At 43.0% G+C, this 17,924-nt stretch overlaps 1 protein-coding gene across 1 annotated transcript in view; it reads right to left on the bottom strand.

Moving 5' to 3' along the window:
• Positions 1-17,924, bottom strand: part of SLC2A12 (solute carrier family 2 member 12) — a 33,478-nt gene continuing 15,554 nt past the window's right edge. Inside the window, exons 3-5 of the mRNA XM_032983264.2 lie at positions 6,931-7,053; positions 4,144-4,276; positions 1-2,111 (exon numbers count right to left, since the gene is read on the bottom strand). Of these exons, the coding sequence (XP_032839155.2) occupies positions 2,015-2,111; positions 4,144-4,276; positions 6,931-7,053 (353 nt within the window). The 3' untranslated portion in view covers positions 1-2,014. The remainder of the gene's footprint in view (positions 2,112-4,143; positions 4,277-6,930; positions 7,054-17,924) is intronic.

Here is a 17,924-nt window from a genome sequence, read left to right as displayed (position 1 = left end):
CTCGCTGCTTATAGACTATATCAAAAGGGCTCACATGGACCCTTATAAGGAGATTTTACTTTATCTTTGCTACACTTTGTATGCCAAAAACTGCATCTTGCCAAGCCTTATACATATGACCATAGGCACCCCTGAAAGCAGCTCACTCTCATGGCACCCATGAGGTTATTGGAAGGACTGCTGGCTCTGGGATCAGGACAGAAGAAATAAGGTGGCCATAAACTGACCAGCTAGCCAGTGGCCTCACAATTCAGAGTTTGGATTGGTTTAGATGACAGGGGATCTGCGTAATTAAAACTCCTGTGTTGTCATAACTATTTACCTGACCTTCGTACCAAAAGCCCGACAGGGTTTTGATATTGGTTCCCTTAAAGCTTACGATGCAGGAAAGTTCTGGTACAGATTTGGCCAGCAGGTTCCCATCCCGAGGTAGCTAAATTTCCCATGACTTCTGGCAAATCATGATCTTGGCTTCAATAGTTTCTTTTCAGGTTTTGAACACACTGTCTGAACAGACATGCTTTTACAAATTTACAGTGTCAGTATCTAGAAGTGTGACCATGTGAGAATCTGATCAGAACTGATCTGCTCTGCTCAGAAGCAAAACTTTACCTAGATCATTAAGTCACTGTTCCCTCAGTGCAGGACACAGTCAGGTGGTTTTAATGCTGTGAGACAGCAAATAAATTGGGATCATGTGCTTAGTTCAAAGTACTCCAGCTGACAGTGTCAGTCTTGCTTCCTCAACTAAATGCTGGAAGAAATGCTGCTGTATGGCTGCTGAGACAGCAAGCATGCTTTTAAAGCATGTTTTTTTTTTTTTCTTTAAACAAAGAACCATTTATTTATCTGCTAATAAATATTTATCTACTGATCATTCCAACAAAATCTGTTAACCTTCTAAGAAAAAAAAGACCTACGTTCTTTTGTGAAAGCCATATATATAGCCTTTTGTAGAGGCTTGTTGAGTACTTCAGGATAAACTTGCTAAGCAATAACCAAGAATTTGACGTCATTTATGATTTGCAGTGATTGCAGTTTCTGAACTCCCTTTGTGCTGCCCTATACCACACAGTTCTCACTTTCTGAATCCAAAAGTCAAAGTCTAGTGTGCCCTGTGTTGAGAAATAAAATTATTTTGGCATCAACTCTGGTACCTCCAGCTCTCAACTTTGCTGGGACTGGGAAACCAAAGAAATCTTATTTCCTCTTCTGTGAGGTCACCCTCAACCTAGAGTAATTGATTATGCAAATGTCTCCCCCCTCCCCAAACTATTTGACAGTATTTTCTTAGGAGCTTTTCCTAGGTCACTGAATTCTGGCCCTCCCAGGAAACTGTATGTAAAGTTCCTCTTATAAGCTGAGCATGCTCTGTGTTATAAATAATTTAGTTCTGATGAACGAGATCCTTCCTTGGGTCTTGTTAAGCTGAAGCCTAAATTAATTCATAAACAGTTCATACCCAGTTGTTCGGCACTGACATCATCGTTCACACTCCGTAGCTGTCCATTTTTACTCCCTAGTGTTGTCGTCCCTAACTTACTGGCAGAGAGTTGTTAACCCTTTTCAGCCCCTTTTTTGCTAGGCTAAACAGACCTATCTTTGGTGGACGTCTCCTGTGAGACTCTTCCTTCTCCTTTGCACCCCAGTCGTTCTTTGCACCTCTTCCAGCCCGAACGCTTGTTGAATATGGATAACTAGAACTGTGCACAATATTCCAATTTCCATTCACCTCCTGTCTGTAAGAGGTGAGTAACCTCAGGGGAGGTGAGGGATGGTGGTTTGAAACAGACAGAGCCTAGATTTCCAGTAAGTTATAAACTACAACAATCTTTAATGCTGGCTGTAAACTGCCACTGAAAGAAGTTCTAATAAGAAATGAAAGAGAGAATATCTTGTGTATAATAAAGATGCAATGTGTCCCATCAGTGTGTGAGCATCACTGAACTTTTTTACTTTTTTTTTTTTTTTTTAAATCAGACTTTTGGTGAAGGCTGCTTTGACTGCCCCGGGTCTAGTAGAGCTGCTCTTTCTCTCGCTTGGCAAGTTCCACCGGCACCAGTTTCTCCCTGCGCTGGCTCACCCAGCACAGGGGGGTCTTCACGTATTTCCTGGAGAGGCAGAAAGAAAAAAAAAAAAAAAAATAAAAAAAACCCAACAAAACAAAACAAAAAAAAAAAAAAAAAAAAAAAAAACAAACAAAAAAACAAACAAAACCACGAAGGTTTGCCACAGAACACAGCTGCCAGAGCTCCCTCCCCGCTACAGCCGCTGCCGCTGGGGGCACGGCTGCCCCCCGGGCCGGCTGAGTGCACCCCCGCTAAACCACCCAACACCCCGGGGGTGCCCCGGCGGCCCGCGGCGCTTCCCCGCCGGCCCGCGGGGGGGCGCCCCCGCCGCACGCTCCGACCGGGGCTCCCCCCCCCCCCCCTCCCCACGCAGCCCTGGCTACGGCTCACCCCCCGGTTCCAGTTTCCCCATCCCCAGCTCCGGCTCCCCCCTCCGACGCATCCCCAGCTCCGGCTCCCCCCATAGTCCAGCTCCTCCCCGCCCCCCCCATCCCCGGGTCCTGTTCCCCCCTCGCCAGATCCCCGGCTCCGGCTCCTCCCCACCCCGGCTCCGGTTCCCGCGTGGATTTATGTCTTTAAAGAGGCGGGAGGCGGGGGCAGCTCGGTCTGGACCGAACCCGCCGGTATCTCAGTCCGCGAAGCAGCGACCGCTGCGAGGGAGAGCCCGGGGGCTCCGGCAGCACGGTTAGCTCCGGGCTTTCTGCACTGGAATAATTGCTCTTAATTAGCCCATAAGCAATCTCCTTCAAGCCTGGATCAGTTGCAGCGTACCCTTTAGACAAAAATATTCTCTGGTAATACGGGATGACCCGTTGCACTGGGCTGTTCACACGTTAATTACTTCCGCTGCCAAAAAGTAGGTGTCTTATTTTCAGTCGGAATATTTCTACCTGTGCCTTCAAGCCTCTTCCTCCGGGTGCCATTTGCCTTGCCGGCAGCCCACAGGGAGAGACTGAAGGAGTCTGCCTCGCTCTGCCAAACCGGGGCTTGCGGATTAACTGGGGGTGCTGCCTCCCTGGAGCAGCTTGCACCAGCCGGGCTGAGGCCTGACTCTCACCCCAAGATCATCAGCCCTACAAGAATTCTGTCTGCTATATCGTTTCCCCTATAATTTTTTTTATCCTTTTATTCATTATGCTGATAACTTCTGAGATTAGTCCAAAAAAGCAAGTAGCTGCTGCAGAGCAGCTCTGAGCAGATCAGGAGAGTGCTGCATTTGAAAAAACAGGGCTGTTTAGTTTTTCCTATAATTTTCTATGACCTAAAACAACTGAAAAGAATGGGGCCAGTATCAAATTGATGGTGAAAATTGCCAGTTGATTTATGGTCAATGACACCTGCCTTTGGAGCCTGTAAGTAAACAGCATGTGTATCAACAGACTTTTTAATTCTGTTCTCCAAATTGATGTCCTACTTTTGTTGAACATACGTAATTTCAAGGGCCACTCTACCTCTGAGGGGTGAGAAAAGACAGGTAGAGTCAAAAGACACAAAACCAGTCAGAATGAAAGGAGCAGACACATGGCATTCACATCACCAACACTCTCTCTCCCTCTCATTGCTCTTCTACCCTCTTTACGTGGTGAGGTGGGGACACAAAACTCATGCTGGAAGAGCCTTTTCAGGGTATGAGCTCATAGAGTCTACAGAGGCACAGCACCAAAAAATGCCCATCTAGAGGAGCTATCAAAACTCACACGAAGCCCTGAAGTATTTGAGATAGGGGCTCTCTCTTTCCCTTTTTCTGCATGGAAGCCAAGACACACAGCTCTAAATGTGAGAATACATTTGCCCACCCCTCCAGGCACACGAGGCAGCAAAAGTGCTGGGGAGCCAGGCCTGGCTCCAGGCGTTCCTCACAGCAGTGCTGGAAACCAGCGTTCCTTTAGGGCCAGTCCTTCAGCACCAACAAAATGTTTGCTTGGCCACTGAGATCAACATGGACAAGCTCAAGCTTTGAGAGAATCTGATTTTTCCAGAAAAAAAAAAGCAGCATGGTTTCCTCTTTTTTTAGCATGCGACATTGAAAGGCTTTGTCCTGTGCGATGTGGTCATAGCCTTGCTCAGTACTTACTGTTTAGCTAGTTCCATGGATATTTGCTCCAAAGAGCATCCTTTCGTCTCTGGTATAAACACAATAACAAAAGCCAGGGCTGCTAGGCTCATTATTGTGTAAATGAAGCACACCCAGGACAAACCAATGAGCTCTACAAAGGAAAAAAAACATGTCTTTTAATTTTCAAATATTTTTTTTTTTTTCCTGTGGCTGCATTTTTCTAGGATACGTCCCCTATTGCACAGGAGATGTTAGAAAGAAGCTAAACTGTTATTCTTGGCTCATTTATTTATGCATGGCCATAATTTGAAAAAGAAGAGAGATTTTGCTTTTTCTGATACTCCTTATGAAAGAAAATTGATGAGCCCATACAGACGCATTTATCATGAGCCTACTGATTTACTATGTTTGTGGTCACTCTGGATGAAAACAGGGAGTAGCCACTGTTACTGGTTTGTGCATAGGCACCAGGGGTCACAAGTGCCTTGAATTTCCACCCATGCCTGGTTTTGTTGCATATTCTTTCATGGAGCAAAACCAAACATTTTTCACACTATTGCAGTTGTCTCCAGCTGATCCTCCCCACTTGCCAATTCCCAGCATTTACACTGCAGGTCATGGGTTCTGTGTCAGAAAGGGATCTAAGAGTGAACTCCTATTGGGGCCAGACAAGAATCACAGGATGGTTTGGGTTGTAAGGGACCTTAAAGACCATATATTTCCAACCCCCTTGCCAAGGGCAGGGACACCTTCCACTAGATCAGGTTACTCAAAGCCCCGTCCAACCTGGCCTTGAACCCTTCCAGGGAGGGGGCAGCCACAGCTGCTCTGGGCAACCTGCCCCAGTGTCTCACCACCCTCACAGAAAAGAATTTCTTCCGTATATCTAATCTAAATCTATCCACTGTCAGTTTAAAACCATTACCCCTCATCCTATCACTACACTCCCTGATAAAGAGTCCATCTTCATCTTTCCTGTAGCCCCCTTTATGTACTGGAAGGCCGCTGTAAGGTCTCCCCAGAGCCTCCTCTTCTCCAGGCTGAACAACCCCAACTCTCTCAGCCTGGCCTCATACGGGAGGTGCTCCAGCCCCCTGATCATCTTCCTGGCCTCCTCTGGGCTCTCTCCAACACTAGTGGTTTTCTGAGCCTACAGTCCAGGGGCAGGTAGGTCCCCAGGCTGACATGCACTCTGCAGCCCCTGGAAAATAAAACACCTACAAACCCAACAGGATGATGCAGCCCCCTTAGCCCTTTTCCCTGCTAAAACTAAGCCAAACAGTTGAGACGTTTACCAGTTGTGTCATGATCTAAAAATTGAAGCTGAAGCTGCTAATCCAGCTGGTATCTTCTGCATCAGACACCAAAGTGTAGGGGCTGCTGTCCACTGTGACTTCCACATGCATTCATGTGGAGTCAGAACTTCCAGTTCTGCCTTTTTGCCATAGACTAGGAACGCACATTTGCTTGTAGTTACACTTCCATAAATCCAGATTAGATCCAGCTAAACCAACAGAATAACTGCAGCTTTACGTACATTGATGAGACAAGAATAATGACTAGGTGTGCATTAACAAGTAATGCTGCCTGATAGGAGGGGACATTCAGGTGAAACAGTTGGTGCTGAGGACCTGAGATCTGCACTATTTATTTCTGGGGACATTTCCTTAGGAATAGCTCTAGTCTGGTCCAAGGACTGAGCAAATGTTGTCAGCTGGAGTGAGTTCACTGTGCATTTTCTAGTTTGGTGTTGTCCAAAAGCTTGTGTAGGTCAGGAGCACAGTTCTGCGTGAGTGGGTACAACTTGATGATATGCTTCTGAAGAAGACCCTTGATCTAACTAACGATCTAGTGTGGACACAATGAGTTTGACCTGCCATATATTTCCTAGTTTTAATCAAGATAATACTCAGGTGGTTTTCTCTCTCTCTATTTTTTTTTTTTTTAATAAAGAAAAGAAAACACCAGTGTGAAACCCATTTTAGACACAGATCACATTCATTTTACAATCTGTCTCAAAATGCATCTAACAAGATTAAAACCACCTCGACTTTTTGTGGTTGATTGCCTGCCTCCATTGGAGAGTAATGTAAAGTTAAAGGAAACTTAGAATTTCTGTTCCCTTATATATTTTGATTTTCAGCACATATTTTCCTCAGAATAAGACTGCAAACTAAAATTTGCAAAACTTCTTATGAAATTAAATTAGGAAAAAGCATTGGCCAATGCATGAATTTCAACATCAGCATTTAACATTTTCTGTTGTTTATCATCACATTGTAAGTTACTATATGGTAGTCTACTTTCTCACATTAAAACCTGAAACATTTTTGCCTTACAAAGACATCTTTTTCTAAAGGTAGTTTTCTCAAAGCTAAGATATTCCTGTGAAAAGGAATGACTTTGATGGGATTGTCTTTAAAATGTTTGATCAGAAAAGCTGTGGTCTGATCTAGAGCAGAACTTCCATTGACTTCAGAAGATGTGGGACTAAATACTAAATATTATGTATTTTCAACCACCTAAGACAATGGCGTTTTTAAGAACTAAGGTTCACAGCCTATGGAGTTGATGTGCAAGGTGCTCTGATGTCCAGCATCATGAGGCTGTAATTACTAGAACAAACTTAGAAAGATACAGTGGAAACAGGGAAGTTACACTAACAAACAACACCTAAAAAGACATCTGAATTTGGCTCCTGGAGCATCACGGCTACAATTTTATCAATATTGTTTGTATAGGAAAGATATATTTTGCCCAATAGAAGAAGAAGAATATCAACATGGAAGGACACAGAAATCTTACCAGTTACAGTCAAAAATGTCAAGGAGATGAGGAGATTTATACCCCAGTTCATGCTAGATGTCAAAGCCATGGCCCGTCCTCTGATCCCGCCAGGGAAAATTTCACTCAGGACCAGCCAGGACACTGAAATAGAAGAAGGAAAAAAAAAAAAAAAAAAAAAAAAAAAAAAAAGTTGTCTTCAAAAGGATGGCTTTCCATGCTGTAAATTTAGGTAGTCCATGAATTCAGGTGAGGCCACCTGAAAGAATAAAGTGATTTTCAGAGTTGTTAGGTTTGTGCAGGCCCAAACCCCAGAGGACCATCTGCACTCTGCAAGCAGCGTTGGCAGCAATCAGCACCACCCCGGGCATCCTCACTGCCCAGCGCCCGAGCGAGGGACCGGTGGCCCCAGTGGCCCCAGTGGGACTGGGGCAGCACCAGCACACATGGAACCAAGCGGGGAAGTGAGCTCTGACTGCACGTCTGTGTATGAAAGGAGCTCTGACTAAGTAACTCTCAAGTGACATAACACTAATAGAAGTGGGGCAGCAAACCAAAGTAATGCTCAGCCTCAGAGTGGCACTGTGTGTTTATGCCACCTTATAAATCAACATGCCACACTGATGCAGGTTTGCTATTCCAGCTCTCCACTCCACATAAGCAAGATTGCTGAGGTAATAATGAAGAGAGAGGGCCTGGTTTTTGGCGCCCTCATATCACACCACACCACAGGGGAACTAAACGCTGGTGTTGCTAGCCCACAAAAACAAATTCAAACATGAAGAGCTGTCTGTGTAACCACCTTGATAGCAAGAGATAAAAAAAAAAAAAAAAGACACCACATTTCTGTCTGTACTATTCCTGGTTATCAGAAAAACAAAAAACAAAACATAAAGAAAACCCTTCACCCTCCTTTTGTTCATAAGCAAGATGCATTAGCAAGAGGTTGCTGTGTGGAGAGGTTGTGGGATAGCAGACAACCAGCACACAAGCAGAGGGGTATACGTGGGTGGACTATGTCTTCAGATGTTTGGATATGGCCATTATAAATCACTCCTCTGTGATGTTGTTTCTGCAAAATGACAAATGAGAGTTTCCTCTCATTAACTTGCACTGGGCAGTCTTAAAGTTACATTTTAAAAATAGGCTCCTGGACGTGTTAGTGTGTGTCATGCTGCAATATCCCTTTGGATGCTTCTAGGATTCCTCTGTGACAGTACGGGTAAAGGTAGAAAAGAAAAAAGTGTTGTGGAAGGAGAATAGAAAGGACCAACTGAAAGGGGAGAGAAAAACCCTGAGCCTTGAGTCAACAGAGAAGATTCGAGCAAACTCTAGATTTATTTGTAACACAGATTTGAATTCAATAATGTTTTCTGGAGCTGGACCAGATATTTTTTTTTTGTAAGGAAAAATATAAAGAGCTTCAGTCCCACAGTGGAAGTGACTTGGCAGAGGGGTGGTTTTATTCTGGAGAATCAAGACCACACTGCATAACAACCTAACACTGTTGCACATAGTCAAGTGGCACACAGTCATAACACAGCCGCCATGCCTAACAGCAGCTGTAGAGGCTTTTTTCTTATTTCTCTGGCTTGGATCACAGCAAAGTTTAATACATTTGCTGCTGGCAAGACAAACATAGCTGGGAAAATAATTATACCCCAAGACTGGCACAGGGGATATTCATAGTCATGTTAAACAGGTGTGAATTCTTTCAAACCTGCTTTTTTGATGGGCATAAATCAACCTCCAGGAATAAACTTTTTCTGTGGGTACTTTGGTCTGTATTTGCTTCTTCTAGAATCTTCTTGTGTTCAGACAACTTGCAGTGGCTGCTCAGAGAAGCACTGAGCGAGGAGGATCGAGTCCCATGCGCTGACATGGCAGCCCCACCAGGCTGGGCCAGCCCTGAGCTAGATGCATTGATAGATACCATGCATTTTTCCAGGGACAGACTGGCCCTTTCAGGCTACCTAAAGTTTCTCTGAAGGTTTGAAACGTCTTGTTTTCCTGTTAAGAAACAAAAATACTCGAGGATCTGCATCAGCCACGACAGTGGTTAGCTGCTCTTATTTCAACCGGTTATTTAGTTCAGGCAGATCCCACCAACACACCAGATCTGTTTGTCATGTGTGCTAATAGTAGCTGCTTCCTCTGGCATGGCCCTGACCTCTGCTTAGCTGGAGAGGAGTGGATAGTCTTATTCCCCACTGAGAAAGAGCAGTTGTAGAAAGCTGACACTTATTACAGTCTGTTTATCCCTTTCCCCAAGCTGAGGCAGTGATAACGATCGATTCTTTGCTTTTAGCACCTCTCTGGGATTGTTTTTACTATTTGTACCTTTGCCAAAAAGCAGCAGCTGTTGTAGGTACTGAAGGGACATGGCTTTCTCTTGAGGAGCCAGTAACTAGGTTCAGGCTCCCATTCGTAATAACTGCTGCGACCTTGTGCGCTGTGTGCACGCAGCGCTGCAGAAATTTAACCTGCACGCTCCCAAAGTCACTGCAGAGTCAACTATGTGCTCAGTCTTCACCAGCCTAATCAGGGGCATTTTACAGGGGAAATCAGCCTATCCGTGAAAAGAGGATCCATATAACCCCCTCTTCCCCTCTCCATCTGCTGTGTCATCTAACATTATTTCAAAATAATGTTCTGATAGCTTTCAGTGTCTGCTCCAGCCACCCTTGGCTGGTGTTCATGGAACAGATGGGAAAAGAGCTGGAGCTCTGCAGGTCAGATGTGGGTAAGAGATGAGGCGAAGGGCTCGGCACGAGTCTCTGTGCTAGATTCAACAACTGAGGGATTTGTTCATGCAGGGGCTGCAGGTAATAACTCGCCTTTGCTGACCTGCAGTGCCTTATATGCTGACAGCAGTTAAGAAAAATTGTACAGTTGAATGGCCTTTTGTTATGGTGCAATCTAGAGAAAAGAACACCCATTTCAAATGCAGGAAAAAATAATGCATTGGATGAGGAAGCTTAACTGTTTCATTAAATATCACAGAAACTCAGTGCTCTGACATTCCTTGCCCAAGTACGAAGAGCAGAGAATTCAGGTATACAAACAACCCCTTGACCAGGATGGTGACATTCACCTCTAAACAAAGTCACAGGAGCTGTAAAGACAGAAAACAGAATAATAATGGAAGTTTTCAGCTGCTCCCACTAAGGCTGAATAAATTGCATAATGGAGCACAGTTCTGGGACTCCATTTTAGATACCATAGATGATGGTTTCTTTTAGCACTTTGCCTGATACTTAATGAGAGGAAAAAAAGCAAATCTTGCTTCAGTGCTGAGCAGGGGTAGTTCAAGATGTAACTGTCACAAAGATGCTCTGTTATACTGGCTATAGCATTTCAAATTCAATATTCTTGTAGAAATGGAAGAGCCAAGAGCCTACCGCATTTCATTTCAAAAGGAGAACAATATTAGAATAAGCCTTCTTTCTATAAAGAAATTAAAAGGACAGTAAGGGTAAATGCTTCAGTGTTATGAAGAATGTTTAAACTACCTGATTAGAGGCTTAAAATACATATACAGCCAAATAAAATAAAAATAAATAGTTCAGCACAGATGAACAACTGAATGAAGAAAGCTGCTAGAAATAGAAATATGCCTTCTGTAAACCTGTATGCTCTGTCCAAACAAAGAAAACACAGTATAATTGCTGAAAAGCTACTCACAATACCATCATCAGGCAGCCCAGTATTTTAAGAGTCTTCTGGCTGAGAAGACAAGAGGCCAGGGATGGAGGAGGTGACACATGCCAACGTTGAAGAAAATGTTCCATGGGGTTGCAGGAAGGGGTCACCCTGGTAAACTGCTGTCTGGAACTAGGGTAAAGCTAAACAATCTCAGCTGGAAGAAGGAAAGGAGGATAACTACAGTGTCTTGAGGAAAAGTTGTGTAGTTTTTGCTGAGGAAAGCCATGTCTCTTTGAAAGAGTGAACGAACATGGGGATTGAAACGAATGAGCTACTGTGCTTTTCAGTTTCAAAGAGCTTTGGTGAAGTGTCATGGGGTAGAAGAGAAGGTATTCATATAGATCAATAACTGTTTATAATTGGAAACAAAAATCAGGGTCTGTTTTCACAGTGGAAGGTGATTACTAGATCTGCTCAGTATACTTCCAGATCTCTCAGGAAAGGGAGGTGAACGGATGTGCAAAACTTACTGATGATACAAAATTATTCAAGGTAGTAAAAATGAAGAAGGATCATAAAGAATTGCAAAAGGATCTCTTTTGAAGTACTTTGAGTACTTTGAAAAAATGACCCATAAAATTCCTTATCAACACATGCAAAGTAACAGGGAGGGAGAAAACCAGCCACCAGCACCCACACCAGCATGCCAGCACTGCTCAGGGCAGAAGTGCTGGAGCCACCCTGGGCAGTTCAGGGACAGCATCAGCTCCCACGAGGCAGAGGTAGTGGATGCAAACAGAGGCTTGGCAATTATTAGGAAGGAAACACTGAATGTGCCACTGAGCATGTTGTTGTGCCTCGGCATTTGCCATGTTCCATGCAGGCTTGCTCAACTCAGAACTACGTGAGCCATGGAGAAAGGTGTGTAATGGGCTCTGCAAAGAACAAATAAACAGACGAGGACTCCAGCTCAGAGCTGAAGTGGAGATGAACAGATAAGAGGTTTTCTTTACATTTTTAAAGACACAAACCAAAACAACCCAAGTGAAATTACCAGAGACAGCAGTTAGGCAAGGCGAGAGGATGTGCTTTTTCAGACAATGTGTATTTCAGCTGTGGAAGTCACTTTCATAAGATGCTTCAGATGTGAAAAGTATTAGTGGGTTAAAATGATTAAATGCTGGGTGTTAAAACATTATTTCTCTGTATGTGTGGAAAAAGATCCATCAAGAACTATTGTGCACCATAGTACAAATAAATCCCCAACATTTTTCTTGAAGTTCCCTAAACTACAGATAGGCAGAAGGACACACTGTGCATGCTGCATGGGCCTTTTCTTATGTTTTTTTCCCTCAGCCTCTGCTACTGGCTATTGTTGGAGGCAGGGTAACAGATTGATCGAGTGGCCGTTTTGTTTGAAGCCACCTGGCCAACTTAATGAGCTTTATATTTGGGCCATAAGCAAAGAGATGTCTCAAACCCTCGTGTGATTACTTTCTTACTTTACAGCTATGCAGTAAATAAAAATAATTTTTAAAAAATTAACAGACTTACATCAGAGAAGCAGAAAAATCTGAGAATACCTGAGAAATACTATAAAATTGAGGGTACTGAACATTCAAGTGAGGTACATGAATGAAAAATGTCCTCGTTTTGACCTTATTCCTGCCAGGAGGCAGAAGTAAATTGGAAGCTGCTCAGCAGCTCTCATTAATGAAATATTAGATTCTCTTGGTATTCATTTTCTGCTTAGCATTTTTTCCTTTCCTATACCTGTATTGTGTGAGATCAAGTTCTTTACGGTGAGATTTAGAAAGCAGCCATTGCAATACTCAAAAGAATTCAAGTTTCTGAGGTATAAACTCTGGAAAGGGATTAAGTGGATTTACAGCTTAGGAGGGAAGTAGGCAGAAGTATGTAAGACTTTGAAAGGAAGGACTGGGTTGTTAGCAACACGAGGTCCAAGGGAAGATAAGAAAGGGATTATCCCACCAGTAATGCAGGCAGACCATCTAAGAACACATAACAAATGATCAGTGTTGGGAAAGGATGCAGGCAAACCACTGTAAAGCTGCCATGGGAGGAAGGAAGTCAAAGGACCTGGCTAATGACTAGCTTTGCCAAGACCATGTTTTTTTTCCAGGCTTATGACTCTCCACAGGTTTTTCATTTACCTGGTTTCTGGCTCTGCTGGGCTTTAACACAAATAACCAGACGGCCAAATACTTCTCACAAAAGGCCAGCTTCAGCACTGGTTTGCCTTGATTTCAAAGGACAAGTGACAGGGGATGGCACAAGCCTTGGTGGTGTGCACGGTGATGAGGTGTGTACCCGTGAGGGCACACCACACTGGGGCAGACCTGGGATTTGTGGCAGGGGGGACCTGCTGCTGTAATGCACCAGCACTGTCCTGGCACTGGTCCCAGCACCCACACAGTGCAATCCCCGCAGAGGCTTTCTCAGCAGCTCCTGTGAAGGAGATCGGGGGGGCTGGTAAAACTGAGGGATGCTTAGACTGGAAAGAAGAGAGGATGAGAAGGAGTTTGTCCTTTTCTAAAGCAGGTAGAAGAGATATGACGCATGAAAAGTGGACTGAAACTCTGTCCACAGTTTTGTGCAAGAGGCCAAAGCAGACAATCATCACTGGTGCTAAAAATCAATGACTCTGCTTAATGAGAGCCATTTGTCTCTCTGGCTATACCCCATATATGAGACTGAAGTGGCTGCTCACAATTAATAACTGATTATATTGCTTTGGAGAGTGTGTAAACTGCCAGCAGAGTGCCAACCTGCCAAGGGTCAAGTCAAACCCTGTATGCACACGTTAAAATGAGTGGAATTGTTCTATTGCTGAGAGATAGGGGAGTCAGGAGAAGCCTCAGCTAATCTCATGCCTCTGGCTGCATCCTGATCTCTGCGGGCAAAGGCAATATGTGTATCATTCTACTGTTTCTGACTCTCCGAGCAGCTTTATGACTACTGATTGCAAGATACCTGATAACCATTGAGGATCCAAAAGGAGCTGATGTGGTAAATCTTAAATTATTTTTCTTTTCTTCTGGTATACTACCTTTCTGTTTTTAATGGTTAATCCTTTAGGTCAACTCCTTGAAGTAACATATGTTAGGACAAGTGGGATTTAATCCTTTTATCTCTGAGGCTGTATCAGAGTACATAAAAATTTATGTTCAGTGTTTGTACTATTTGCATCACTATCTAATAGACAGGCTGAACACTCACGTGTGCTTTTTTAAGGAAGCTTGCCGTGGACCATGGAAATTGCTCTTCACTCACGTCTCCTCCAGTTTACGTTAGAGCAGCAGGAGGTTTTGGGGGGAAGAGACCAATGCATTACCTCCTTCCCCTGTTTTCTGGGCCGCTTGAGAAGGAGGGCAGTAAGATGTACTTCACCTCTGATTTTCCCCAGCCATCCTTCTTCCCCTAACTTTCTCACCACTGTGAGCCTGCATTTTAACACTTTTTTAATTTTTTCTACTATTGGGCTTTTCATGTCCATGAACTTGGGAAAAATTTAATGTCTGGGGTGGGTTTTCCCATTTCATGCAAGCTGTTCAATACATCCTTAAATCTATTTTCAGTGATCTTCAATTGCCATCCATTTTCATCTTGAAAGAATAGTCACAAACAAGAACAACTTTCTTACAGTGATTCCCATCTGAAGGATTATTGGGCAAGAAGTGATAGATGTATAAGGACCTAGGAATGGTAGAATTGTCTTGGTTAATGTGATTTGCGATCCGTCTTGCCCAGTAACAGTACCCAGCAGAAAATATATCAGTAGGATGCATTATAGCTTTACTATAGGCAGGTACATAATAGTCTGTACCTCTTTTCAGGTCCCCTAATAGAAGTTGCTTTGAACTGATGTATAAGATGACAATTCTGTTAGCAACTGGATTTCACAGCCACTGTCTCTCTCTCATCCTTTCTTATATCGACACTCAAACTGTCCAATCAAGACAGAACAACTTGCAGGGCAAGCAGAAAGGAAGGAAGAGAGAGAAAAAGAAAAAAATAAAACAAACTTTCAAGGGAGAATGTGCTTATTATAATAAATCACATACTGCCATCCAAAAAAAAAAGGCCTTTTAATTAAAACATTCAATGTGTATTCCTGTTTGTAGATGTTTATTTGTTCAGAATATTGAATCCAGGATAATCCTCTGAGGCATTTGCAGAGGAATGACTGCAGAAGCCAGAGGCTCTAATTCACGAGGAAGTTGTGTGTGAATTAGTTCAGATTATCACATATTTCACTTCTAGAAAGTATAGAAAGGAGAAATTACCCAGCTGGATGGAGTAAATGAACCCGTTTTTCCAGTATCCAAGGGCTAATGTTGGTCCTTGAGGGGGTGCACAAGAGAAAAGAGCTGTTCGGCACAGCAATTAGGGACAATTTAAGCCTTTGCTCTTGCAAAATAGAGATTTGTGCATATGCTTTACAAAACTCCCAGTGGAAAGGATAAGCAACCTTTTACAACAGTGACTTATGTAGTAAGAGGCCTTCAGTGATCCATTTTTTAAAGTCCCTCACTGGTGACTGCGGCTCATGCTTTGCTTCGGTTGCTGCTGGAGGGAGGCGGACAGGAGGAAGGTGTGAAGGCTCTGGGTCCACCAGCCACTAAGAGTCTTTTAGTTCTCCTTTCATAACAGTTTTCTGCTTTTAGGGTTGGTTTTCAAAGGCAACAGAAGCTGGGTGCCCTCCTGTGTCCCCTTTCTCTGATAACATCTTCCTGGCTTTCCTCCCAGAGCTCAGTGTGACACAGAAACCGAGATGCCATGGGGAGAAACAGCCTCCCGACTTCATGTCCTGCCTTGCCATCAGGCTGTGCTCTCTGCACTTTGGCTGCCAGTCTGCACCTTCCTCAGCAGTGCCAGTAAGTTATGTGATCACATATTTTTACCTTTCTGCAATAATTATTTTCTCATATTTTATAATACCTGTTTTAGTTTGGTGAGTGAAATAAAATCCTGGTTTTCCACTTAAAGCCCTAGTTTTTGCACAAAGCTGGCCCAAGATCAGCTTGCCTCTAAAAAATTACTCCCAGCTCTCTCTCCCAAAGGAAAATGACATATGCCCTATAAACTTTTTCACAGATTTCAGTGTTACAATGCTTTTTCTCTCCCAGAGCATGGTCAAGGAAGCGAATGTAAAATCTTCCATTGTTTTTCATATGATTATCAAAGGTCACTATTTACTGAATGCTTTAATGCAAGACTTGACCTACAAAGTAATAAGGGCAAATTTGACTAATGATAGACAGCCTTGATTATCATACGAAAGCTTGTAGGAGATGGAATGCTAGACTCACTTGACAATGCACCACTTTACCGAAGATAATGTCCCTGCGGAACAAAAGAGGATTGTTAGGCCCAATTACTAATTAGAATCACAGCAATATTCATTGTCTAGAATTTTTAATAAAGTCGGTCTGAAGGTAAAATACTTCATTTTGGCCAACGATTACTAACCTGAGTCAAACTTTAAAACTATGCCTAATTTTAAACACATACATTCCTCCTCAGCAGTGCCTTTGTGTCTATAGGTTTATTAACATACAACTATTAGTAGAGAGATATGTATATAATCCAGAGCACCAATATCAGAATATTGACTCAAATCACTGTTTAAGTGGAGCACAGTACACCAAAACATGGGTAGTCCCCTACCTTTTCTATGTAGTTCTTGGAGGGGCAAATTTTGTGCTCAGCAACAGCAGATTGACCCACCATCACTGCAGAGACACAGGGGCATGGTGGTGTCACTCCCTCTTTTCACAGTACCAAGGGCTCTGTCTTTCAGAAGGCAAAGCCCTTGGCCTGACCTGCCACAGCTTTCCCTCATTCACACACTTAAAAGTAAAGTTATGAACAGGAACACAGATGGCAGTGAAAATGTCATCCCGGATTTCAGGTGTGCACCTCAAAGTTCAGTCTTGGGGTTGAACAAGGCTATTCTGCTCTTTGCAGAATTGTGTCCTAACATAATTAAGGAGAAGCTCCCACTGACTGTCATGTCTCATTACTACAAAAGCATTTTTTTTCCATATTATGAGCTTTTTTACATCTAAAAAAGCCTCCTAAACTTGTAGGTTCTATCAAGTTAGATGGGATTAACCTGTTTGGCTGGTGTGTTAGTGAACATCTCCTGCAACTTGAAATCCTGTAATTCATCATCCAACTATCCATAAATACCTTAACTTGGCTTGCACTTCACTACTACCAGTCAGCCGGTGAGAAGGCAAACTGATTCCTGGGTTAGCTAACATGTTAACAAGGGGCTTCAGATAAAGCTCCTCTGGGGCAAGGAAGTAGGAAGAAGCAAGCAATTCACAATCCTTGATTTATTTTTCATTTTGGCACACCGTGTCTTTCTACTGCAGCTAGGTAGTATAGACACAGTGTGAAATAAAGGCCACAAGGCACCATCTTCATAGCACAGGAATAATGAACTTAGATAAATACTAGGAGTGTCATATTCAAACCGCATGGATGCATGCATTAAAAGATCATTCAGTACAAATGAACAGTGCTAGGAATCTTGTAATAAAATAAATAATCAAAGATAATTTTTTAATTAACTAAAATAAGACTTTCTGTACTGATCCTCAGTGCAACATGCACATTTCCAAGGTTTATTATCCTGGTTCAGATCCAACAAAGCATTTAAGCACTTGCTTATTTTTGAGCACTTGATTCAACCCCCACCACTAGCTCCTTTTCCAGAGTAAACCACAAAACAACATAAAATTGATGCTGCTCATTTCTGTGAAATTTAAGGCCAGGCCACAGCTGCTCTGCAAAATGTAGAAGCTCAAAAATAAAACATTGCAAACAAATGTCATGCAAGGCAATGGTGAGAATGAATGCCTGTTAACATCAAATTCATGTGCACTATAAATTAATGCAATAACCACGTTTTGTAAAAGCCTGAAATATTGCTCTAACATCAAAGATATTGATGTGAATTCTAGACACCCCTTCCTTTTAACAGTGTTTTTCAAGCTAGTGCAAGGCCATACAGTTTACAATATTTCAAAACACAGGAACAACCAATTAAATCCATGGAGGGTCAGAATTTCCACACTGACAGTGTTCTTTCCCACAAGATTTTCTGATTTTAGGTAGAGCACTTGGTGGCCAAGATTAAGTCCGAGAGCATTTTGGGGCAGAGAAAAAGCAGTCCTATGCAATCTGTACCATAAGGGTGGCGGGATGTATGACCTCCATAATTGAGTCACTGGGCTGCTTCAGTGTTATATGTGAAATCAGCTGTTCTGGGTTTTGTTACAGATGCATTTAGTGACTGAGGTAAAAGACCGAAAAGGTTCTGCATTTAACTGTGCTAA

The sequence above is a fragment of the Tyto alba genome, unplaced genomic scaffold (genome assembly GCF_018691265.1).
Source record: "Tyto alba isolate M040663 unplaced genomic scaffold, T.alba_DEE_v4.0 Super-Scaffold_22, whole genome shotgun sequence".
Taxonomy (NCBI): domain Eukaryota; kingdom Metazoa; phylum Chordata; class Aves; order Strigiformes; family Tytonidae; genus Tyto; species Tyto alba.
The sequence above is the reverse complement of the archived record's forward strand: the minus strand, read 5'-3'. Positions and strand labels throughout refer to the sequence as shown.